The 25,565-nt window shown below is 42.3% G+C and overlaps 1 protein-coding gene across 22 annotated transcripts in view; it reads right to left on the bottom strand.

Annotated features, from left to right (window-relative positions):
• dst (dystonin) overlaps positions 1-25,565 on the bottom strand; it is a 102,076-nt gene that overhangs the window by 8,120 nt on the left and 68,391 nt on the right. For 19 of the 22 annotated variants that reach the window (XM_042215614.1, XM_042215600.1, XM_042215620.1 and 16 more), the window contains 43 exons: positions 25,492-25,542; positions 24,996-25,231; positions 24,720-24,849; positions 24,248-24,447; positions 23,652-24,150; positions 22,075-23,543; positions 15,278-15,439; positions 15,007-15,177; positions 14,564-14,730; positions 14,265-14,424; positions 13,717-14,043; positions 13,476-13,560; positions 12,539-12,780; positions 12,237-12,443; positions 12,024-12,143; positions 11,790-11,897; positions 11,484-11,702; positions 11,193-11,396; positions 10,650-10,881; positions 10,196-10,422; positions 9,969-10,091; positions 9,783-9,884; positions 9,014-9,115; positions 8,486-8,659; positions 8,070-8,225; positions 7,607-7,804; positions 7,150-7,278; positions 6,411-6,581; positions 5,272-5,427; positions 4,722-4,928; positions 4,345-4,464; positions 3,646-3,815; positions 3,407-3,566; positions 2,676-2,870; positions 2,461-2,589; positions 1,962-2,105; positions 1,483-1,671; positions 1,228-1,357; positions 872-1,035; positions 622-784; positions 383-537; positions 227-301; positions 9-26 (listed from right to left, as the gene is read on the bottom strand). In XM_042215614.1, the coding sequence (XP_042071548.1) occupies positions 9-26; positions 227-301; positions 383-537; positions 622-784; positions 872-1,035; positions 1,228-1,357; positions 1,483-1,671; positions 1,962-2,105; positions 2,461-2,589; positions 2,676-2,870; positions 3,407-3,566; positions 3,646-3,815; positions 4,345-4,464; positions 4,722-4,928; positions 5,272-5,427; positions 6,411-6,581; positions 7,150-7,278; positions 7,607-7,804; positions 8,070-8,225; positions 8,486-8,659; positions 9,014-9,115; positions 9,783-9,884; positions 9,969-10,091; positions 10,196-10,422; positions 10,650-10,881; positions 11,193-11,396; positions 11,484-11,702; positions 11,790-11,897; positions 12,024-12,143; positions 12,237-12,443; positions 12,539-12,780; positions 13,476-13,560; positions 13,717-14,043; positions 14,265-14,424; positions 14,564-14,730; positions 15,007-15,177; positions 15,278-15,439; positions 22,075-23,543; positions 23,652-24,150; positions 24,248-24,447; positions 24,720-24,849; positions 24,996-25,231; positions 25,492-25,542 (8,546 nt within the window). The remainder of the gene's footprint in view (positions 1-8; positions 27-226; positions 302-382; positions 538-621; positions 785-871; positions 1,036-1,227; positions 1,358-1,482; positions 1,672-1,961; positions 2,106-2,460; positions 2,590-2,675; positions 2,871-3,406; positions 3,567-3,645; positions 3,816-4,344; positions 4,465-4,721; positions 4,929-5,271; positions 5,428-6,410; positions 6,582-7,149; positions 7,279-7,606; positions 7,805-8,069; positions 8,226-8,485; positions 8,660-9,013; positions 9,116-9,782; positions 9,885-9,968; positions 10,092-10,195; positions 10,423-10,649; positions 10,882-11,192; positions 11,397-11,483; positions 11,703-11,789; positions 11,898-12,023; positions 12,144-12,236; positions 12,444-12,538; positions 12,781-13,475; positions 13,561-13,716; positions 14,044-14,264; positions 14,425-14,563; positions 14,731-15,006; positions 15,178-15,277; positions 15,440-22,074; positions 23,544-23,651; positions 24,151-24,247; positions 24,448-24,719; positions 24,850-24,995; positions 25,232-25,491; positions 25,543-25,565) is intronic. The other 3 variants (XM_042215642.1, XM_042215658.1, XM_042215607.1) reach the window with 2 other exon arrangements.

The following is a 25,565-nucleotide window of genomic DNA, read 5'->3' as shown; positions in this document are numbered from 1 at the left end:
GGATGTACCTGATTTCCAAGGTAGAACTGGTGATGTGAGGAACAATAAAAAATATAAAAAGGTTAGCACACATTCGCACTTTTGTCATCATGTTCAACACTTACCTTTAACAAGAGTATTCCCTGAAAAGTCTTTTATTTTAAATTATTTCATAACCATGTCACAGCTTGTATTGCTTAAAAAGATTTCACTGTTAGATAAGCCAAACACATAAAAATGTGCTTACCCGGTATTTATTGGCACCAATTTGCTCCACCTGGAATCGTTTTGGACATTTGCACTTCGCCACTTGGCGCGTGACCTGCGAACGCATCATTTTTTTTTATTAAGCGACGCCTCACATTTGAAAATGTGAAATTAATGCCGCAGGCGTTCTTATTACCTCGTCCTCAATTTTGTCAGCATCTGTTAGTGGTTTGTAAGCGTCTTTGTTGGGATGTAGAGCTGCTACAAACTCGTAGTAGTCAATGTAGCCGTCACCGTCTCTGTCAAAGATGTCTGCCACGGCGCTCATCTCCAGACGACTTGTTGGGAATTCTGTTGAAGAGACACTGAGTGTTGCAAAAAGGAGCATTTTGTTCAGCGGTGTAGATGTTTTTCAGCTTTGAGTCTGACACTTACTGGAGGAGAGGATGCCTTCTATGAACTCCTGTCGCGTCACTTTGCCGTCTTGGTCTTTGTCAATGCGGCGGAAGAAGTCCATGACGCGAGACTTTTTATGGTTCATCCAGCGCATGTAACGTTTCCGCCACACATCAAAGTCAAAGTTGGCAAATTCTTTCAGCTGAGCAGATAAAGAAAGAAAGGTCAACATTAATAACTAAAAAGCTAGAAATTTGCAGAAAAATGTCTGCAGATTTTGCTAGATTACCTCCTCCAGTCTGTCCAAAGCATCATTGAGTTTCCTCCTTCTGTCCAAAGCCAGCAGCCACACGTGCTGCCACTTGGTCACCAGCAGGTTAACCCGTGGGTTCTTTGTTTCAATGGGAGCTTGTGTTGATGACGCATACATCGCTTGCGTGGGAGAACGTTTTCCTGTAAGGGAAAGACAAAAAACTTTAAAATGACTGTGTTTCCACCATATAATCAGGAGGAATGCATTCACACTGACATCATTCCAGGTGCTAAAATGGGCAAATTGAGGATGTCGTGTCACCCTGAAGTGATTCAGAGCATGGCCAGATGGCTCGGGTCATACTCTATGAGGAATAGTGATGGGATACATACTTCCAGCTCTTCCTTTGTCCAACACGGGGATCTGAGACTGGATCTGGGGCTCCACAGCAGCCTTCCTTTTGTGTGTCTTGGTGATTTTGTCAACATCTGGTTGCTTCCTGGTCATTTCCTCCATGAATGCCTGCAGGGGGCGAGCAGCAGTAAACTACTGTTAACTGAATGCCCACGCAATCATTAAAATATGGAATTAAAAAAAAAACTAAAGTTATAAAATTTGATTTATTATCATTTGCTTTTTTGATGTACCTGGTGTTCTGCTATGAGGTTTTTGACCTCCTCGATCTCCTGAGGGAGTGGCTCCTTATCCTTGTCGTTGAGGTTGGTCTCAGCCCACTGTAGCCACGTCAGAAGATTTTCCAGCAGCTCCTGAGTAGCTAGCAGCTCAGTGAGGGCTGTGGCCAGTCGCTGCTGGTGCTGTCTGGCCCAAGCCTGCACCTGTGTAACAGCAGTAATACACTTATATTACTAATAACTAAATTAATTTCAGATACACTGAAATCAAGTTAACTGCACACAACTTGATTTTGTTTACCTAATAAGATGAATTATTATTACTTTTTTTAATATAATGACTATCCATAGTAACTTTTTCTCTGATTTTTTGAGTGCTATAAAGAGTTTCCGATCCAACCCTTGTTAAAATGAGTAATTCTTCCTTACTTTTAATTTATCAAAATAGGTTAATGTGTTCTGTTAAACCTGAAGGTATGAAACAGTGGACTGACCTCTTCAAAGCGGGCTTTAATGATGGTGTTCCAGTGCTTGATGGTTGTGATAGAGTCTGGATGGCAGATGCTGAGAATGGCCTCCCCCATACTGGCCGCTTTATTTAGAGCCACTCGCTTTTCTTCCAGTTTTTTCATGAACACCTTTAAAAGAATTTTTTTTTTTAATTGAAAAAGCGTTGGGATTCGAAACTATCCCATCCCATATCTAAAAATAAAAACAAAACATTGCTCATACTTGGTTTAAAACCGGAGCAGAGGCCAGTAATTTTAATCAGATGACCTCATAGTTAAGAAAAATATTTTTGGCACTGAAAGCAGCATGCCATCTACTTTTAGACAGGCTGCAATTACAGAGTCAGGATCTTAACTGTTTATTCAAGCAAAGTATTGGCAACGTGTTTTATTTCTTTAATAAAGCAACAAAAATATTAAACAACTTAAGACATAAAAGTTTTTTTCTGAAATAAAAAAAGCAGAATCATTTGCATTGCTTTACCTTGTGTTGTTCGATAAGCGCTCGCAGAGCTTCTTCATCGTCGGGCAAGCTGCCATGGAAGCGCAAACTTTGCTCTGCCTCAGCTAGCCACTCCAGCAGGATGTGAACAGCAGAGTGAAATTCTTCAGCCTGCAGTGGGAGAAGACGCATATGTCAGGCTAACATACTTTACTTACCTTCTACCTTGTGATTGTTTGGAGTACTGTCAGGAATACCTGGCCCAAAGCCTGCTCCAGCCGGGTCTGCTTAGACACAGACAGGTTGCACACCGTCTCCCAGCGCGTGCTCAGCTCCTGCATCTGGACTTTGACCCAGGAGGAGTCATCGTGAGTGTTCTCAATCAGCTCCCTGGCTGAACGTTTGAGGGCCTGGACGCTTACCGTCCGCTTTCCCAACTCCTTCTGAAAAACCTGCAGTAACGAGACATTTGAGGACACAGTCAGCCAAAATATTAACAATATCCAGTTTTTTAAATGACAAATTCTTAAATTAATTTTAAACATTATTTCAAAAAACATCTTTTTGTCTCTATTTCACAGCTGGCCCAATGACAAGAAGCATAAAACAGGGTGCTTTTAGTATCTGTTGTCCTCTTACTTCAATAAAATGCTAACACAAAGAATGTTATTAATATAATATTAATAATGAGTAAGGAAAAACACACCAGCATCAATTTTCAAAGCTTTGCTCAATACACAACCCGAAAGAAAACAGACTCTCAATGAGAAAGTAATACAATGCCTCCCCTTTTGTTGTTTTAATGTATTGTCTATCCCCCGTGTTAGTTTAAGATTCTTTCGTCTTGTATTGTGTTAGGAATGATAAAAGGTTTGGGCGTGGCAGCAGTGAAAGGTTTCACTTGATTTCTGCCACTAACGTCAGCAACAAATGGGCCAATCAAGAAAACAAAGGGATCCTGGGTCTTCGGTGTGGTGCTGTTCTCTACCTTGTGGTTGTCTATCAGGTTGAGAACCAGGTCTATGTCTCCATGTACGGGCTGGTCCTCAGCCAGCTGAGGTTCCACCCTGTACAACCAGTCAATAAGAGCCTGGAGAGCATCTGTAAACTGGCCGGAGAACAACAAGGCCTCTTCCAGCTTGTTTTGTCTGCAGAACAGAACAAAATATTCACAGTGAGGCTGTTTAGCAGAATGAAATACAACCCTCATTGGGAGAAAATCCTCACCTTTCCACTGACTTCCCACAAACAGTGTCCCATTTGTCCCTCAGTTCACTCAGCATGTCGTCCAGCTTCTGTCTGTCATCCTGTAGAGTGGTCTTGTCTTTCAGGGCCCGTCCTGTTCGAGTGGTGGTATCATACACAGAGTGTTTGCTGCCAAGAGCTTTCTGGAACTCCTGCACGATGGGGGAAAAAAGGAAAAATAATATACACAACCCCCAAGTGGTCCGGTTTAGTGGACTCATAATGCCTCTATCTTCAAATGGAAACAGCAAATCATCTCAAGAGATTTTATTATTATTACTACTGGCATGTCAAACAGTATCTTAATCTGCGTGTGGTGTGTGCTTTTTGTGATTAAGAATACAGTCTTCAGCGAGAAGAACAAAAAGGAGGTCAAAACTCAAGAGCTCTTGCTCCATAGAGATTAAATGTATCCAAAAGCTAGGGCAGCCTTAAAACATTTGGTCCATTCAGGGATTATGACAAGATTAGCACAATCTCCCAGCATAACACCACAAACACAACAATAGTCAACAGCAATGTAAGCATTTGGATTCTACTGACTCTGTAATTTCAAATAACAGATCCCATTTTCAAATTCCAGCTCTGGTGTTTCAGATATTTCTGTTTAATGAATGAAACGTTTTTTGTAGATGTTGCTCCATGTCTCTGGCTGTGTTAACACATTTTTCTCTCAGTTACCTTGTGCTGTGCCAGCTGCGTCTTGATTTTATCGGGATCATTGGCAATTTCCACTTCAGAGTCCAGAGTCTTCTCAGATTCATCTAACCACTCCATCAGTTTATTGAAATTTTCATGGAACTAATGAAAAATTAAGAACAAAAAACAGTGTAAAGCATTTTAAAAACAGGTATGAGTTCACTAGATTTATGGCAGAGCCCTGCTTAATGTTAGCATGATTGGAGCAGAAGGGCCCTATAATTCAGAAAGTTCTGTAATAGGCTGCAGAAAGAATAAGAAACAGGTTTAATATCCTATTTCCAGAGCTTTCCAATGATAATAAAAAGTCCTGATGTCATGCCTGTTCAAACTCAGCATAAATATTCACAGAACAGTACCTGCTTCGCCCTCTTCCTGGCGTCGTCCAGTAGACGACCCCGCTCAACAGACCTCTGCACCAGCTTCTCCCAGCGCCCTTGCACGCTGAGCAGCAGGTTCTTTATCAGGACCACATCCTGTTTCTGGCTGAAGTACTTCAGATGTGTGCCCGTCTTGTCCAGTTCAATAATGTGTTCTCTGTGGGAGTTTACCTCCGTCACAAACATCTGCACAGACACAATGCGAGGGAGAAAAGGGAAAGGATTCAGGCCAGATGTTCTAACAATAAAAAAGGAATAAAGGTTTTTCAACTGACAGCAGAGGAAATGTAAGTCATGTGGGTAATGTGCTAATGAGCTCTGTTCTCAAGGATAATACAGATGCCATTAAGTCATTGTTGGCTTTAAGACAAAGCAGAATGATGAGCTGGTAATCATGAACCGGTAATCATGGTACTAATAATTTTAATTTCTCACCGACTCAATAAGACTACTAGACGTTACCGCAGTAATGTCTAGTAATCAAGCAAAGTTGGACCAGAAGGCCTGTCCTCCACGTGCAAACACGTACCTTATGCTCATCTATCTGAAACATGATGGTCTCCAGTATGAGGGAAGCGGGCGAAACTGTGTTCAGCGTCTGCTCTGCTTGGGTTAGCCAGTTGATGAAATCTTGCAGGGAGTTGTGGAAATCTGTAGCCACAGTCAAAGCTTCTTCTAGTTTCACCTGTGGAGACGAGACGTTAAAAAAAACTGAAGTAATACTGGACAAAAATCAAAGAGCGCTATCCTGTTTATAACACATGTGCATTGTTTAGCGGTGTAAAGTATCTCTGGTTGTTATAGCAACAGATAAAGAGGGCACTGCGGGGGATACAATTGCACTTCAACAGTGCCAAACATGACCTCTATTTAAAGAGAGGAAGTTAATATATCTGGAGGGGACTGATGGCTGAGGCATCATGAGGTTTTAATTGAGTAAAGGAAACAGCCACTCCATCACTGAAAAACATCCGTTTGGTACAGCTGAGGCCGGTGGCTCAGGGTCATCACATGGCAGTAAATGCTGTGCTAATGACATTACAAACCTGGTGAGAATTACGGCTGCTGATGTGTTTTTCCCATTTATCGTGGGTCATGTCGAGTGTCTTGCTAAATATGGAATTGTATTGTAGCAGTGCATATGTCCTACAGAAAAATAAGCCACTTGACTGCAGAGGTATCACAGGGAAGGCTGTAGAGAGTTTGGCCAGCAGCTCTGACCAGCGCTAAGATTTACCAGACTTTGATTTCCTGGGAAGAGGGCCAAAGTAAATAGGATGCAAAAGCAAGATGTTACAGTAAAAGTTGAAGCAGCTAAAATAAGGAGAACCATATCTGAGAGCAGTGGTGGTGTTTTATACATTTTAGCAACAAAACAAAAAAAACCCCACAGTGAATGATGACATTTGGCTTAAATATTAGCTGATGTTTTGTCAACCCTACACTGTGGAAACGTATGACACCACTGTTGTTCCACTCTGATCTACAGTGTAACCGCATCCTGTGTGTCCTCGCCAGCGCTCTGTCTTTACACCATTGGTTATCGGCACTGGGATTAGAAGCTTTCAACCACACAGTCATGGCTCAAGTGTGTGTCAGCGATCCCTTAATCTGAAATCCTGAGTCATCAAGCTAAGGGCAGTGAAAGCCATTCAGTCATTCCCCTACCTTTCTTTCAGCGACCTTCGCTTGCACCGCTTCCCATTTTTCCTTCAGGTTGGCGAGATCCTGCTCCGTGTTACTGTCTGGACCCTCGGGCATCATCGTTAGCAGTTGCTGACCCTTGTTCTGGAGCTCCTGATACAGCTCCTCTTTTGACTCAAAGGCAGAACACAACTCCTGTGATGAAAAAAAACAACAACAACACAGAGGAGAGTGATGGTTTTGTCAAACAGGCTGAATTACAGTTAAAGACCGATCTATTGTTACTTTTGGATTTCTGCAGTGTTCAATGGGATGAATTTGTCAGTCGCTAGTCCAAATGTAACCCAAAAATGGTTAAAGAATGAGCATGGTGAGTCATGCCGAGCATCTCAGAAGCATGTTTCTCACAAACATTTGACCAGGATAATGTTACTAATTTGATGAAAGTAATCTGTCTGTTTCAGTTCCCTGAACTGTCACCACTGCTGCCTCTTAAGGGAGAGCTCACTGTGAAAGTGTCTCCATTACAAAGTAGGAAGACAAAGCAGGAAAACATTCCTAAATTCATTATAGTCAGATACGGATGAATCAATTTGAAACACTTAAAGAGGTCTTTTTTTATCACAGACTGCAGGGCAATGAGAGTAGTGTATTTTGTAGTGTCGTTTAATTTTCACACTTCAGATAAAACACAGAAAAGACAGAGTCACCTCCTCCCAAGTCTGCCATCTGTATGCAGCCTCTCATATTGTTAAACACATACCAGATGGGCGTTAAGCTGCTCCCGGGCCGTGTCTGGTAAGCCTCCCACAGCCTTTGATGCCAACAGCTGACGTTCTGTGTCTTTCAGCCACTGCTGCATGTCTTCTATCTCACCATGGAAACCCTGAGCCTGCAACACAATTCAACCTGAGTCAGGACAAAAGGTGCCTCACACACTCGCTATTAGCAACCTGTGATTCAGAGAGGAGGATGTGTGAGTTTTTAATTCCTTGGATTCATTTAGCTCAGTATTTATAAGCCTGTTTCATAATGAATTAAAACCTTAAAGTGAAAACAATAGAATGATTTACTTTAGCTTTCAGGATGCAAATCGAATAATAAGAAGGGGGTAGGGAGAGAAGTCTCTCCTCCCTGCAGAGCTTTTTGACTTCGACCTAAAAACTATTTTCTCACAATTTAACAAGAAATGAGACACAGGTTAACTTTTTTTAATATACCTGAAGCAGAGAGCTTTCCAGCTGTTGCTTCCTTTGCTCCGTCTTTTCCAGGATGGCTTTCCATCGCTGGTTCAGATTCTCCAGTTTGCTCTGCAGGCTAGAAGCTTCCTCTCCAGCGCTGGACTGCACCAGATCATTGCCGGCTTTGTTCACTGTCTCGACTGTTGACTTGTGAGCCAACACATCTATCTGGAGGACCTGCAGAGATAAATCAGCAGGAACGGCAAGATGTTGTGCAGATGGATATTAAGCACAAAGTGGATAATGACTAATTTACTGTAATAAACGGCAAACTGACAGATACCATAAATGTTTACTTAATATGGTTTTAATGCCTGTGAAGTGTTTTACATCTTTGTATGCGATACTGGGCTATACAAATAAAATTGAACTAAACTGAACTGAAAGGACTTATTTGAAAAATAGCCCCCTAAAAAACCACAAGATAAGAGGTTTGTCATACGTTGTGCTTGGCGAGCTCTATCTCGATGGCTTTGGGGTCTCCTCCAGCATTTTTCTGTTCATTGAGCAGCTCCTCAGTGTGGCTCATCCAGGCCAGCAGCTCATCCAGTGCATGCTGGAACTGCCCCAGTGCGAGAAGGCCTCCCTCCAGTTTGTGCTGGATTAATGACAGATTAAACCATTTAATTTTGCAGGGAGAGAAAACAAACTGTTTAAGCCATTGCTGAGTCTGGTTTCTAGCCCACAAGAAGCTGTAGAGGTACTATACAATATATTTCACAGAATGATTGCAGACCTTGTTTAAACATGATATTGCCATTCCTTTTAAATTTAGATATCAGTGTCAGCATTTCTGTTTTCTTATATAGCTTGCACTTTCGGTGTGAAGCTCCCCTTCTGCTTCTTTCTCTCGCTGACCTGCCGACTGATGATCTTCTCATCCAGGTTGTCCCAAAGCATTTTGAGTTCAGACATCGGCTCCTGGATGGCGGAGCGGTCAGCCTCCTCTGTCACCTTCTTCAGCAGGAGGCCGGCCTGGTGGTTCAGACGCTCCATCTCAATCTGTAGCTGGTACGCTTCTCCTTTGAACTCCTGGCAACCCAGCACATGCAGCGGTACACCCAATCAGTCAACAGAAAGAAGGACGCACAGACAATACCAGCTTTGTGTTTTCAGGACAAGATTTGTCTTATTGTACATCAAAGTAAATCCGGCTACTTTATGAAGCCATTTTCTTAGTGCTTTTGAACTAACACAAAGCAGACCATGAATCGAGAACTCAGCATAAACACAGCTGGTGTTTGACACAGCTGCTCTAACATCAAGGAGTCAAGTTAAAAGAATTGAAAAGTCTGAGAAGAGCTATAACAATAATAATATTTCTGTTTTTGTGAATGATGTTTTGATCTAAAAAAAACAAAAAAAAACAAATCTACAAGACTGTACCTTGAGTTCCACAATCTGCTGCTTGACGGTTTCCAGATCCGTGCCCACAGGTGACATTGAATCCAGCTTGCTCTCCAGAATATCCACCCAGTCAAACATACCCTGCATACAGCGTTGGAAACCATTGTTAGTGAGAGAACAAAGCTGGGTGCACAGGGTGTCAAGTTTCAAACTGAGTTTCAAGTTATGCCCTGAATCTTACAGTTGGTCTGTTTGGCTGATAAATTAGAAAATTATACACAAAGAAAATGAAAAAAAAAACCCCAAACAAGCCCTGAGGTTACATGCCAATGCGCTGAAGAAGTGCAAAGAGGAGATTTAAACTTGTGTAAAAGAATCCTTCCTCACCGTGAAACTTTCTTACACACTAGTTAATGTTTGAGCCAAATATATCACGACCATGCTCTGGCTGGTGTTTCAAAATCAGTAGAGCTCTCATGAGATGTTATATCATCTGTTAGATCGACTGCATGGTAATATGTGGTTTCATCAAAAGGCCTCGGAAACTCCCTGGCTCACTGTATCTGTTAAATATCAAACATCTTGTGATGAACAAGTGCTTGTATATTATGTAGCTTGATATTAAGTATTTAGCCCTTAAAGATGACATTACTCCTAGGCTTCCAAAAGATCACATCAAATAAAGTTAAAAACCACAAGAACCGTGACTGGGAAGTTTTGGAAAAGGTCTGCTGTTTCAAAACTTTTTAAATATTCTAAACCCTTTAATTTTCTGATTGTGTTGCTCTTGAGGCAGTGATCAAAGCACCTGCAGGCCATCTTGAAACTGCACAGCAGCTTGCATGGCTTCTTCCAGTCTCTCTCCTCTCTCCTTCCACATCTTATTGAGATTCTCCCACGCTGTATTCACCTGAAAAAATAACACAAATATTTTAGCATGATTATCTTGTAGGCAAAACCTGTAGAGTGAGTGCTTTTCAGTGTAGTCTATTACTTCATCCAAGCTCTTCTTTATCACAGGTTTATCGGGTTCCCCGCAGGCAGTCATGAGCTCCGCACCCTGGTTTTGAACCCCATCGAGTTCCTCCTGCAGCCCATCAATCTCCTCCTTAAATCCCTGTATGGATGCATTGTTTTTTTAATTATTTAATAATCAAAGTGCACCACCTCTCTTAATTATCCATTTGTTAATGATCAAAAGTAATAGGTTTTTTTATTTACCTCCACAAATTCCTGTTGCTGTTTGACGACTGAAGGATCGACTCCGGGCTCCTCCAGCTCCCTCAGCAGGTCGTGGCTGTCCTTAATGGTGACGATGAGGGCGGTGTGGTCACACCAGAACTTGTCTGCGAGGTCCATCACATCCAGCAGCTTCGCCTCCCGCTCTTCCACCAATGCCTGGATGTCGTTCCACAGGAAAACCATGCGGTCCAGTTTGTCTTGCACAGCTTGAACAGAGAAAAAGTCACAATTAGGAGGAATACAAAATGAGGCAAAGAAAGTTTTTCCACGTTTACAGCAACATTTACAGCGGGAAACTTGGACTTTTTCTTGATTCGTTATTTATCCTGAAAAAGGAAATACATAAAAGCTACATGCACCTGGAGAAAAGCTTGATGTTTGATAAATAATAATAAATGGATAAAAAATGATTGAAAGCATATCTATACCGTACCTTTGGCAGACAGGTCCTTGTCTGCCCCTTCGGATCGTGCGATCATCTCTTCACCTCGTTGCTTCAGTGTCTCATAAGATGGCTGCAGCTTCTCCAAATCCACAGAGACCGTCTTATTTTCTGTAATCTGCTCCCTGATCTTGTCCACCTCCACTGAGATGGATGGAGGCTGATGGAGGCGTTCAGCGATCCGTTCCAGGGATTCGAGCATGGGATCAATTTTATCATGGAACTGGAAAAGGAGGAAAGGAAACACGTCAGTTTGCATATATAATTTATATCATGGGTTTTTATTATGGAAAGTTACCTTGAAACAAGAACACGTCTGTATAATTATTTTTTACTTTGACAAATTTGCACATATTCAAAAATGTAAAAGCTACTCAACTAACTGAATAGACAATTAACAGCCAAGGTAATGTTGATGTTTACATTTGCAAACTATGACCACCATTTGCACCAGACATCACTATGATCAACTTAATTATTCCCAATAATCATATATTATCAAATAATCAAACCTAATAAACAGCTACTGCTTACCTGAGTGGATTTGGAGATGGCTTCATCCAAAGTGGCAGCTCTCTGCTTGACATCAGCTTTCAGTTTGGTGTAAAGTTGGTCAGTAGCTGTGTATTTCTCTCTGATGGGCTCACCCTCCACTGGGCTGAGCTCAAGCAGCTGAGGACCAGTTTTATTCATCTTATCAATATGGGGCTTGTGCTCTGCAATCAGTTCCCGCATTTGCTAGAGAGGATGTGACATGATCAGTTTAGTTTTTAATTATGTGATTAAATGTTTTGTGTTGAGCATCAGCGCACATTGACCACTTACCCTGAGGTCCTCTTGTTGCTGCCTGAGCGTGTCGTACTCAATGGCAGGCGGGGGTAACTGGCTGAAGGTGTTTAAAGTTTCCTGAAGCCATGGCCCCAGCTCCTCATAGGTCTCCCAGAACTGAGTGGCAAGAGACTGGGCTCGCTCAAGCTGCAGACAACGCTCTGAATTCAGCTGGCTGACGACACCATACTTCTCGAGGAGAGTCTGTGTCTTGGCCTGATTGAAGCCCAAGAAGAATCATTTTGAAATTTCTGTCCATTTTCTTACTGAAAAATGTCTGAAATTTGAAATATATTTTCTTACCTTTAAGAGTTCTTTCTCCTCTGGGTTTTTGCTGGTCATCATGGCCTTTCCTGTTTTCACAATCTCATCTACAGCATCTTTGTGTCTCATGATGTCCATGGAGAAAATCTGTAAAACCAGTAGAGTGAGTTTGGCTGTATGTCAACAAAAGAAACCACTGTGTTTACTCTAATTTGTTTAAATGGAGATCTGTACGCACACACACAGACATGCACACACACACACACGGCTAACCTTCTGTGCTTGGAGCTGAGCTGTGGTTTGGTCCTGCTCCAGCCTGATCTCACCCATCGATAGCAGTTTCCCCTCAGCGTCAGTCAGCCAGGAGAGTTCATTGTCTGCGGCCTGTTCAAACTGGAAACAAGAAAAAACAAGAGATACATTTAAAAAATAGAGAGAGACAGTCGAATGAGAATAAAAGGCAGTGCGTTAAGTTATGTGGTTTACCTGTTGGGACTTGAGTATGTCAGCATTGATCTGGTCGACCTTCTGGGTCAAAGTGTCATAGGCAGCTCTGTACCTCTCATTATCCTCAGACACAAGTTTGTCCAAACTCTCACGAGTGTGCCAGGGGATTAAATCCAAGAGTGAACTGCTCAACTCATTCAGCTGGTCCAACACTGGTTTTTGGTCTTTGATCTCTTTCAACATGGCCTGGACAGAAAGCACCAGTTCATAAGTAATAAATGCATTGCTGCATTGTATGAATACAATTACAATGTTTTGGACAAAGTTGTAGAAATCCTTACTTTCTGCCTGCTTTGTGAATGAATCAGCTGCTCGCCGACTGGCTCCTGATGAGCAAAGCTGTTAATCTCAGCCTCTGCTTTCTCTAGCCATGAGCTCAGATCCGTGTGAGTATGCTGCAGCTTAGAAGACAGACTCAAAACCTGCTCCAGTGTCTTTAAAACACTGGCACTCATAGAGTTTATCTCAGCATATTTTGTTTTTATTCCATCCAGTTTGCCTTGGATAACGATCACCTCATCACCTATAGACATAAAGTAAATAATAATGTTCACTGTCATATGCTTCTTTTGTTCTAAAACAGAGATACCTTATGCTAACAACTTCCTGCTAGCTGAACTCCGGGCCAAAATTCATGAGGTTAACAGCAAAGAATAAGCCTGCATCCTACACAATGTTGTCATTTACAATCTGCATATTAAATTTATAGCAACATACATCTAGCTGAAGGTTAGCTAAGCTGATCACAAAGGCTGCAAACATAGAAGGAGTTTTTTTTTAAATTGTATTTGTCCTGTACTATGCAAATCAGAGAACAGGGGTTTTATCCATAACCTTAAGTTCACCTGCCCCTGTCCAAAAGTAACAAAGCGTGCTTATTTGCACAACCAGGGCTCTCTTTTTGCTACAAAATATATACTTATATGGAGATTTATATTAAATAGATGGTGGCTAGCAGCTACTGTGTTTTAAGCATTTCTGTTATGCTAAGCTAAGCTAACTGGCTGTTGGCAATAAACAAATATAAATCCCATTGGACAGACAGGTGTTATCTCACCATCATTGAAAAATTAGAAATCTATTTCTCTGCAGAAGTTCATAGATGTGAAAACAACGTAATTCATGCAAAACGTCACTGCTCAATAAAAAGGGCAATAAACCTTATCATGAGTAGTACAGAGACAGAACTGTTTGCTACACTGATAAATGAAGACGTGCCTGTTGTTTGCTTCAGTAGCTCTACCCCATTGGAGATGGCTTGGTCAACATTCTTCTTCCTTAAGCCAATATCACTTTGCAGTGCCTGAAAAGAAAAAAAAAAACAGACTTCAGAGAGTCACTGAGAGTAACAAGAAATGTTCCTATGGTGACACACAAAAGAGCAAAATAAACTGAAACATGATTGATGCAACTTAAATGAAAGAGCTACAAAATGTGTGGCCTGAGGAGGAGTGTATACCCGTTGGTCTGCCAGCTGCTTTTCAAGAACCTCTAGTCTGTAGTCTTCCACCGACACTTCACTCAGCCTTGTGTGTATCTCGTTGAGCCAGTTCATGAGAGCCACTTCATCCTCTCCAAACAGCTGGGCATTTGCCAAAGCTTGCTGAAGCATTTCAGCTTTCCTCCTGCATCGCTCCTGGAGCTCTATGTAACTGGCCTGAGTGGTGTCCAGTTTAGACTGAACAAACTCCTTATCGTCCACTGAGCTCACAGTTTTGAGCATTTGGCCAAGATTGACAGCCTGAAACAGGTCTTTACTGTGATTCATAATCTCCTCCTCTAATGCCTGGCGGCAGGGGATGGGAAATGGACCAAGAAAACATGACAAACAAAAAACAAACACGTGATAAAAAATATTCAACTGAAATTTAGAAAGATGAATGGGAAATAATGAGAAGCGCAAACTTACAAGTAACAAGCAAAATGAATAAAACTGAAGTGAACTTAACTGATAGTTTAAAAAAAGCATGAAAACAAATGGAAATGATGAAAAACGATGGATATTACCTTGTGCTGAGATATCTGATCTTCCAGCTTAGAAGTCTCAGTGCCTATTGGCTCAGAGTTGGCGAGGTGTTTCTCTGTGGCTGACAGCCACTCGCTCAGCGGCTCCAGAGTCTCATGGAACTGCTGAGTCACCACTAAGATGCTCTCTAGTTGTTTATGCCTGGAGATTGAAATCATACCAACCAACAGACTTACTCCTACTGGTCATTAGAAAGAATGCACCTTCGCTTTTAAATATTGAGGATCCACCCATCTTTTATATGCAGTCTATGGTTTTACATTGCAGTGTTTATACTAACCTGTTTTCAGCCTTCTTGAGAAGCGTGTCCCACCTCTGTCCCAGGCATTCAATCTCTTTTGCCACTTTCTCCTTATCCACAGACTCTGCCAGTTCAGCAACCTTCCCTCCCTCCTTTTTTATCAGCTCCACTGTCGGCTTTCGGTCGTCCAGCAGTCTCTGTAAGAGCTGTCAAAGGCAAACAAAGAAAGAGTCATTGGGTGCCTTTTCATTGCTTTATTTTGAAAAAAAAAAACCCCCCAGTAAATTTACCCAACAAAAAAGAAGTGCTCTTTAAACACAAAGCTTTGTGTACCACACTTGTTTTTAACAATTAATGCCAATTAAATAAAATTAATGGCGGGGCCAATGTTAAGCAAACATGAAGTATTGAAGTGCTAACATTAAAACAGACTTCACTGTGTTTTCTCTTTGTGTGAATCTGTGATTGCACCACTGGCTTACCTTCTGCTCTTGTATCTGTGCCTTCACCACTTTAAACTCAGCAGACGGAGGTTTTTGATTGGCCACGAGCTCCTCCGTGTCAGTCAACCAGCTGAGTAGGGACTCCAGAGCATCCTGGAACTGGCCACAGTGCAAGAGGGCTTCGTGCAGCTGGGCTGAACGCTCAGCAATCTGCAGACCAAATGGTAAATATAGATGTCACCTGTTTTAAGGGCCAAGGTCAAGTCTTTTTATTTTCACAATGGAAAAAAAACCCACAAACACACGTAACCTTTTTGTTGAGGGTATTCCACTTAGAGTTGACACCTTCCAGGTCGTCCTCGAGTTTCTTAGTGCTAGTGCCTTTAGCAGCATTCTGGATCAGACCCTGCCCGAGGGAATTGATGTCTTGAAGCTGGTTCTGCAGTGGATCAATGTCCTCTTTCTGAAAAGCCTAAATAGACATGGAACAAATCATAATGAATATTTTAGAATTGCTCAAAATACAATGTCATTAATCTTCAGGACATTATTTCCTGTGGCCTTGAAAAATCACATTTATACAAATCCAATTAAACTTGCATTATGTGTATGGAAAGAACAGATATTTCCATGAATTCATTCAACAAATCTGGAATTTGAGAAGGTGAATTACAATAATGTCCTGTTTTATAAGTTAGTTCAAAAACAGCTAAAAAAAGACACACATAAAAATTCATAAATTCAGTGCATAATCCCAGGAAGTTATTTCATTATTCATGTCCAGAGACTACAATCGCCACATCGACACTTTAGGTTAACTTTTAAAAATCCAGCTAACACATTCAACTGTTTAACCAGTTAAGTAGTCATCAGCTTGGTTAATGGTTAAATCCCAGCTGTACACAATCACGCAGACAGACTTCCAGTCTGGCTGCTGAGAAAAACCTCATTCACCCATCGTGTAATCAGATATGTAAGACAAACACCAATCCATCATCCATGAAAAACGTATCTAAAGAGATGCATAATAGTGGTCAAAAGTTCAGAAATGGAGGGAGAAACTATTTTTGGCCACCTGTGGGGTCAATAAGCCCATAGGGTCCATTTCAGGGCACGCAGCAATGGCATTCAGTAAAGCCTCGATCTCTTGCTCCCCTGCGTGCTGGAATGTCTGTATACTTTTAGGCAGACAGGCTTCCAGTGACTGCAGAAACTCCTCCAGCTCCTCCATGCTGTATTTGGATGCCCCTTGTTGTACAGTACCGGGTTGTGTTTGCTGGCAGCTCTCCGTGGGTAGAGTTACAGAGTTTCCGTAAGTCTCAGGCTGTGTCACTACCACACTAACCAACTCACAGTCATCCTGAGATGACACATCCTCTAACAGTTCAGCAGTGGATAGCTCATCATAGTCTGTTAAAGTCCTGGAACGCCATCCAGAGGTGTCATTTTGAGCTCTGGAGGCTGACCCTGAAGATGACCTCCCTGTGGAAGATTTATAATCTCCATTGCTTAGGTTATCCCTTTCATTAACCTTGATCCCACAGGATTCTGTCCCCTGAACCAAGCTGCTACTGTGGTAAAGAGATTGGTTGTCCCTCACAGGCGAGAAAGGAAAGTCCTCCTGCCCTGAGCTGAGCGATCGCCCTGTTTTCAGGTCCCCAGACACATGCATTGCCTCGGAAGATGAGAAGCTTCTTGTACCGGGGCCTGTTCTTATGTGGGATCTACGACCATGTCGCTCCCTCTCCACAGTAGGGCTGTACAAACCCGAGTCCTCTTCAGATGTCAGTGAGCTGGTCCTACTCTGTCCTCTTTTGCCATTGATCAGGCCAGGCCTCTCCGCACTACCAGAACTCACTGTTCCACTGCGGCTTGCATATTCGCCCAAATTAGTGGGGGCAAAAGTCCGCCATGACCGCCGATGATGACCGCCATGGTCCTTTTTCTCTCCTCCCTGCAGACGTGACTTCGACATTACTGTGTCGTTCACCCTAATAATGTCCCCATTCAGCTTAAGTCCATCAAAGATGGCACGCTCATCTAGCGTGACAGGTTTTCTGGTTTGGATCTCAAATGAGCTAGAAGGAGTGAGAGCTCCATTTCCACACAGGCTACTGAGGTCTAACGTGCGATGGGTGTAAGGGAGGTTGCCTGTGAAGTGACGGGAAGAAAGACTACCTTTAGAGCCCGAGTCTATTTGCTCATTGAGCCGGACGGTGTCATAAATGGATCTCTGGGGCACATAGCAGTCATCAATGTTCATATCCTCCTCCTCCCCCTTCCCAACACAGGAAGGGTTTTGTCTGAGGCAATCTGGTCTGCTCAGAGGCTTGCCCATACTAAAACAATTGTCACAGCTTACAACAACAAAAAAATATAAAGGAGGTATTGAAATCCTTTGAGGTATAAATTTAGTGTATGCTGAGTAGTTTAAAAAGAAGCCAACATGTGGTCAAAGTAACCGTGTGCAAAATAACACTGTTTGTCCTGTCTTAAATGAGAAGCTAACAACTGAATATAAAACATTTCAACTATTTTTTAAATAAAATATTCTCTCAAATTACAAATTCAGCCACAATTAAGATGATCAAACTTCAAAACAAAAGGCTTTGGATATACAAAAATATTCAAACAATATCTCCCAAAAATGCTCGGACTGTAAAACAACTTTATATTCCATAAAAGGAATGAAAGTTCAGTCTTTCAATAAAGTCACCTATTCCAAAAATATATTCCTCTGGGCTCTTCTCCAAGTATTGCCAAATACATAATTACTATTCCTCTGGTAGAAAGTGCTTCCTTTTTCCTGAAATCCTTACAACATCCACGTAAACTTCAGGAAAATCCTCAGTGCAAAGTGAAAATATCCAGAAACAAATCCAGCAGGCTCCACTAAAAACTGTAGGCAGTTCTGAGGAGAGCTAGTACTCCTGGATAAACAAAAAAGCCTGCCCTTCCTCTCCCATCGCTCCCCTCGCACTGACAGACACTCTGCTGGCAGAGGGTTTCATGCCCCGCCCCCGCTCATTATTCAGACAACATCTGCCACAACTCCTTTTGTGCTCTGAGCCGCTCCGGCCCATGTTGATTGGTGGGCATATGACCCTTTTTTCCCCCCTGTTTAATTCCCCCTTATGTCCGCACGGCTCATATGACTTCACTTCTAACCCATGTTTGCATCATGACACATACTCTCACTTTTCCCTTTTTTTCCTTCAGTGACTGAGGAAATGAGAAGGGGAAGCAGTACGCACCAGCCCTCACTGTGATGACATCACACTACGCTGAAACACACACACTTTTTTTTTCGTCTTTTCTCGCTTTGCCCTCTGCTTTCTTCTCGTGGACGGTTGCTGTGGACCCCACAGATATTCTTAATTACAGTGGAATGCTGAGGGAGGCACAGGTCCCAGGTAATTTAACACCGACGGCTCTGCCAAGTGCATGACGCGACTTTTTAATGTCCACTGACCGGGGGTAGGAGAAGAATGCAGGATAGAGAGGAGATAATGAAAAGAGTTTGTATCTGTTTCCTGCATTGTCAGCACCGCAGCAGCTCTGCGTGAATTTCAACAACCCAAACCACGGTTTCCAGTTCTGCACGCTTGAGCAGAGACGGAAAGAGGAAGATGTTAGGGATAAAAAAGCAAAATTTTAAAGCAAGCGTGTGTGAAGCTGGGACAAATTTGAATATATGAATACCAATTATTTTTCCTTTTCAGCTGCTACAGGTCTCTTTGTCACTCTTTGTAAGTTACATGTAGCTTTACAACCTGGCAAACTTTTCATAAATTGTGAACACTACATTTTATTTAAGTTCTAAAGACCAAAAGTAGAGGGCACTAAAGGTTGAAGAGGTGGTTTGTTTGTTTTTTAAATTGAGTAAAGCTCTTTTATTATCACCAAAGATGAGCAAACGTTATTTAGAGTGCATGTAGTGTGTGTTCGAGGGCGTGTGTGCACTTCTTACAAGGATTACCAAATCTCAGTGATGCTTTGCTTTGCTTTCGTCTCTATCGAGTTATTACTTTTGGCCTGTAAATGGTAAATGGCCTGTATTTGTATAGCGCTTTTTCTAGTCCCTAAGGACCCCAAAGCGCTTTACACAACCAGTCATCCACCCATTCACACACACATTCACACACTGGTGATGGCAAGCTACATTGTAGCCACAGCTGCCCTGGGGCGCACTGACAGAGGCGAGGCTGCCGGACACTGGCGTCACCGGGCCTTCTGACCACCACCAGTAGGCAACGGGTGAAGTGTCTCGCCCAAAGACACAACGTCCGAGACTGTCAAAGCCAGGGCTCGAACCGGCAACCTTCCGATTACAAGGCGAACTCCCAACTCTTGGTTGAGATGGTCTGAAACAACATTTCACTCAAACTCACTGCTTTCACACTACATGGGTCTTTTTTTTTTAATCCTATTGCATCTAAACTTTATGTCTGCTCTCTCCAACACTAGAAACCTTTAATGAGTAAAAACTCAACATAACAACTCCATTACACCGCTCGGCTGGCCCACAGGGGTTTCATGTTTCACATTAATAATAATTTCTCATGACTTTGTGAATAATGAATAATGTGGCTCCAGTGACACTTTTTACAACTATCATCACCTTCAATGAGCTGGAGTAGCTACAGTGTGATTCAGAAGGTAGACATTTGTCTTGACTTGCAAGAGACACTGATGTAATGTCTCAACAGTGAGAAAAAGTTGCCACACCAGCCCCCCACCCGTACAGTTGAGTCACTAAAACATGACCTTGGGTGCACATAAAGACACACAGGGCTTCCAAGCTCCTACACAACTCACGGGAAAACAACAGCAAACACATGAAGTCGAAGACGTCTCATACGAAACTTGACCTAAAATGGTAACAGCACATGAAAGAAAGGAATCCAAACGCTGTCTTTCTGTTTATTTCTTGCTCACTAGCTGCCAATAAAGTCCACTTAACCAACAGCAAAAAATAGCCTGATTCACTGGATATAAAAAAGAAGATGACACAATTATCCAGACTGCTGCTAAATAAAGAAACAACTTCAGGTCCAACACTGATTTGCTGTCCTGGACCGTTCCCCCCCTGATATTGTTACAAATGAGTGTAAAGAGGATTTTCCGCTGACAGCTGAGGCCGTGTATGCCCTCTAAACGCAGAGTGGCAATAAGACAAAGACTTGGGGGGTGAATCACCGTGACAATGCTGCTTAGCAACAACTTGAATCAATCACTTTGTTAATAGCTACCCTGCAAGCTCTTTAAACTAAACTCCACACTAGAAGCAGGCACCTCCGACCTTGCTACCCCAATGATATTTTAATACAAGCATCCCTTGTGGGGGTTGGATGCTCCCCTGTTCGAGTGCAGCTCCCCATTAATTGAGAAAAAACAATCCCTTGACCTACATACAGGACAGATCTGTGTGGTTTGCCTATACACAGCTGTTTACATTGTTTTGGGGGATTTTGGTAAATACTAATACTATAAATAAAGAAGGCCTTCATCATTGCACCTCTACAGCAAATATAGGTTAATCTGCTTTTGAATCTACAGGAATTTAGGAGCTTTTAGAATATTTTGCATCCGTCTGTGAACCTTAGTACTGGCTAACCCATGTTTGATCCCTACGTGATATCAGCAAAGGCACCCATAATTTTGTTAACAATGTGTGAGAGTTAGATTAACTTGAAAACAAACCATTATGTCTGTAAAACTGCCAATATGCTTAAAGGCCCTACAATAACGCTCCAATACACTTAAGTCTATCAATTTTACACACTGAATCCAAAAATTACAGGCAAAAGATGAAATCAAGAATTTATAGACTTAAAGTGTCCATTGGCATAGGCTGTAATTACATAGCAGCTAGTTTAAATAATCAAGCTATTGATTGATTTAAAAGTGCTTCACCATTTTTAATGGACACTTAACTGAGCACAAATACTATATTATTCAGGGGATTTTAAAAATGACAGCAATGTCTTTACCAACAGGGGTCAAAATAACAGACATAGACTTTGAGCTCAGAGCTGCAGATGATCAGGTTGCAATGGTTTGGAACAACTATATCTGTGTTAAGAGAGCAAGATGCAGGCTCAGCGTCATCATAAAATCAAGCAACACCCTGCTGGCAGCCACCTGGCTATGACGGCCCTTCCCTTTTGCCCCATCACTGCATATGGAGCCCTAGCTCTTTTGTTGACACCAGATGCCCTAAATGAACCAGGAGTCCCCAGAGGATTGTGTGCTCAGTGTGCTGGTATAATTTTCTCCTGTGCGAGGTTCTGTGGGTAGACAGCATGTATATGTAGGTTTTAAAAGTTGTTGTTGTTTTTTTTAAACTAACGGAATCCAGATTTAGGCTTAAAATTAAAGCAGGATTCCAATTAAATCTATGTAGATCACAACTACAGTTCCCTCAAAGTGCTCTATACTGTAAGGTAAAGACCTAAGAATAACTAAGAAAACCACAATGAGACAATCCTCTGTGAGCAAGCACAGTGGAAACAAAAAACTCCCCTTTACAGGAAAAACCCTCCAGCAAAAAAATAGATCATTCTTAACTCATTTTTTTGTAAAGCACTTAATCCACTATTGTAAAATGAAAATTTTTACTTTAATGCTTAAAATGTAATTTTAGCAGGAATATCAGATATATTATATATATTGTTATAGATATTGTGGAATTTATTATATTATATTCAGTGTTGCTAGAAATTAGTTTGAAAATATTAAGCTTTAACTTTATTTTGGAGGGCTTACATCCGAAACAAAATCGTTAGAGTAGAAACTGACAAAAACACAGCACACATGATAAGATATCAAATGTCTACTGCTTTTCCAAAAGTAAAAAGTGAATGAAAGGCACAAAAATTTTTTTTATGATCATAGGAAATTACTGACTTTTGAAATAAGCTAGATGTATGATGAGGTATAAAGTTCCTTAGAACAATGATCATCAGCTTTACCACTGTAGCAACACTGATTCCCGGAAATCACAAACCAAAAAGGTGCAGATATACTGTGGTTTAATGTGTTAAAAAATGCCATATTATCAGGCAAAAAAACTGAAAATAAAGCCTCAGATCAGGACAAACATACCTTAAAAGCCTCCAGCTGCTGGTTGATCACTTCTGTCTCCATGCTGACCGGCTCCTGGGACGCCTCCTTGTCCACAGCTCTGCAGAGTTTATCTTCCATTTGATTGAGTTTACCATACAGCTCCTCTAGCTTTGTAAGAGTACTCTGCACCTGGACCTCTCTTCCTTTGGCTCTGTCTAACAGTTTGCCACACTGCTTACTCAGAGCATCCAGATCTCTCTTCAGGCCCAGAAGGTCAGGTGAGGGTTCAGACTCTAACATCTTCTTACAGCTGTCTCCAGCATTGGCTGTGTTAGCCATGAGCTCTCGCAGCTTAGCCACAAAACTCTGAATGCTGTCCTGCTGTTCTTTAAGAGTGTCCAAATTGAGATCCACTGGGGACATGCTGTCTAGCTCATCATCCAGCTCTGTGAACTGTGCAAACATCTCGCGGATGTTGTTTTGAAACTGTCCGATACCCTGCAGTTTACCCTCCAATGCTTGACATGTCTCCTCCAGTTTCTTATTAAGGTTGCTGTAGTCCTTTTCTATGCTGTCTGCCTGTAGTAAGAGGTCTGTCACTCCTTCAGCATCAGGGACATCCACCACAAGGTCCTTGGCCAAGGCCTTCATGTGCTCTACTTGATTCTGCACAGCCTCTAAACTCTTGTGTTGGGCTTTCATGTTGGTTAGGCTCTTGTTGCTGTGTGCCTGAACTCCCTGTGTTTCATAGGCATCCACTTGCTTCTTAGCTCCCTCAAGCTGAGTCTTTGCCTCTTTGCACGCATCATTAAATTCCTTTACTGTGTGCGAGATCTTCTCTGAAGATTCCCTTTTGCTCTGCAGACTTTCCACTATATTGTCTACTCTTTTGCCAGTGCTAGCCTTCTCTTCTTTTATAGCATCAGTGTCTGTGTTGGCCACCTCAAGAAGGCTATCTGCAGCTGCGTTGAGCTGCTCCACCAACCCTCTGTGCTTATCAACATCCTTCTGGAGAGCTTTCAACTGAGAAATGGAAGTCTCCACAGCAGCAGGATCAACGGTGAGCTTGACTCGGCCCTCGCTAGCCTCACACTCCTGAATCCAAGAGTTAAGCTTCTCCGCATGCTCCTGATACTTCAGTGATCTCATCAGAGCAGTTTGGAGTTTGTCAGCCTGCTCTGCGGAGCTCTTCTTCACTTCTTCCCAGTTGGATGAGAGGGTAGTAAGCTGACCTTGTAGTGCTAACTTCTCTGCACCATCAATGTTGTGCAGAAGCATCTCTCCCTCTCCAATGATTGTATTAAAAGCTTTCTCATGTTCACCGAGAGCCTTCTGGAGTTTACTGTGCTCCTCCACAGTTTGTTGCAGAACCTCCACTTTGGCAGAGATGGGTTTGGGCTTCGATTGGTCCTGGAGCTTCTCACCCAGCCATGACTGTAAATCTCTGGAAGTCTGATGAAACTGCTGAGAACTGGCAAAGGTGGAGTTTAACTGTTCAATTCTTTTTGCTGGAACAGAGGAATATGGAAAACATATTCAGTAAGTTGATCAACACCAGCGATAAAGTGAGTTTTATACAATATAACCAAACAGTTTTTAATTTTCAGGACACTAACCTGCTTTCTCTTCCAACTGCTTAAAAGGCTTGCAAACACTCTCCAGCTGCCTTGCGAGGTCTGCTTTGAGGTAGTCCTCAGTCACCATCGCTGTGAGCTCTTCATTGATGGCCTCAGCCTCCTTCAGCTTCTTCTTCTCCTCTCGCAGCTGAGCCGAGATGTTCTGGGCATCCTCCAACTGCTTCTTCACAGCATCAGGTTGCGTGCTGAGGCCCTGATGGTTTGTGAGCTGACTCTCCAGCTGAGTGGCAGTGTTACTGAGGCTCCTCAGTAACTCCTGAAACTTTCCGGTTTTCACCACTGCCTGATCAATAAGGCTGTCTCGCTGGTCCAGCTGTCCTGTGAGGCCTGCCCACTTCTGAGTGACTGCAGCAAGCTGCTCATTCACCAGCTTCCCACTCGAAGGGTCCTGATCACCTGATGAGCTTAGGATGGCGGAGGCAGCTTCCTCGAGTTGTTCATATTGAGGTTTGCGGCTCTTAAACTCATTCTGGAGGATCTGGGGGATAGAGAAAGAATATTAGATGACGATGAGCACACCTTAAGAAATCCTCAGGAAATGCTCAGTGAAAATGAGTCAAAGGCGCCATTCTAACCTGGACTTGTTGCTTCTGCATTTTAAGCATGTTCGGGTCTATGGAGAGGGGTCCAAGGACACTCATCATAAGCTCCTTCTCTGAAAGCCACTGACCAAGCTGCTGCTCTGTTGTTTGGAAGATGTCCAGATTCTTGTTGGACTGCTCCAGGTGCTGCTTCCTCTCCTCAACAGAGCCACTGATGTCTGCCCAGGCAGCATCTGAACAGGAGGACAGAACAATCACACCAATGTCCATTAGTCAGCACAACAGCACCTTTATGTCCTCTGTCCCACTGTTCTCCTAGCAAGCCTCCCACCTATTCACAACCTGGCACAACACATGTGTTAATTTAACCAGTGTACCGGGGGAAGGGACTGAGGTAGGCTCACATTTTGATAAATGAATTTATTAAATGCAACATTAGAAGTCAACATAGACACATAGACATAAACAACACGAGGCCATTTGAAGCCAACACCACGGACCACACCTATTTCTGCCAGCATCTGCTTCCATTTTGCTGCCTCGGGTGAGTTTGGATGAGTCTTAATCAAGTCGAGAAGCTTCTCTCTGAGCTTGTGAAGCCCCTCTTGTTTTTGCTTCATGTTGTCTTCAAATGCCTGAAAGAGCAAAACAAATCATAAATACCTAATGATTTCTTTTAAGATTGTCCAATGGCTATCGTATTCACAGTGAGAACCACCTGCAGTTTTGTTATATAATTAAATCTAACACTCCACGTGGAGAGCAGCAACACTTTTTGTACCTTCTGCTGTTCAAGCTGTGTTTTCACCGAGTCTTTCTCTGTGGCTGCACTGTTCCAGGACTGTGCGGTCTTTTTCATGTCCTTCAGCCACAGCATCATGTCATCTGTCTCCTTCTGGGCCTCTTTCACCTTCTGCAACAAACTACTCAGCTGTGCTGAGCGATTCTTCAGCGTTTCTCCGAGGTCCGTGTACCCCACATTGATGGAAGACATGTTCTGCTGAATAACCATCAGCTCTGAGGATATGAAAAATAATCTCACTGTTATAATTGTATTTTTTCCAGACATTTATAGTCAGCATGAGATATTAATAATAGTAATACATTAGCAACATGCTATATGGTATAGGACAGTGTATTCAGAATATGAGGACATTTCTTATTGTCTTTTTTCTTTAACTAATAGTTGTAATCTGAAGATACTTAGAGGTTATTTACGCAGCATGGACCACATACACTCTGATGACAAAGCAGCACCCACATACACACTTCATTACCTTTGTTGGTTAGGTAGGTATGGCTTGCTGGACCATCACCATTAGTAAGAGCTGATGCAAAGACATGAAACAAA

Source organism: Haplochromis burtoni, unplaced genomic scaffold (assembly GCF_018398535.1).
Source record: "Haplochromis burtoni strain Fernald_Lab_line unplaced genomic scaffold, NCSU_Asbu1 Contig_12, whole genome shotgun sequence".
Classification (NCBI taxonomy): Eukaryota; Metazoa; Chordata; class Actinopteri; order Cichliformes; family Cichlidae; genus Haplochromis; species Haplochromis burtoni.
The sequence above is the reverse complement of the archived record's forward strand: the minus strand, read 5'-3'. Positions and strand labels throughout refer to the sequence as shown.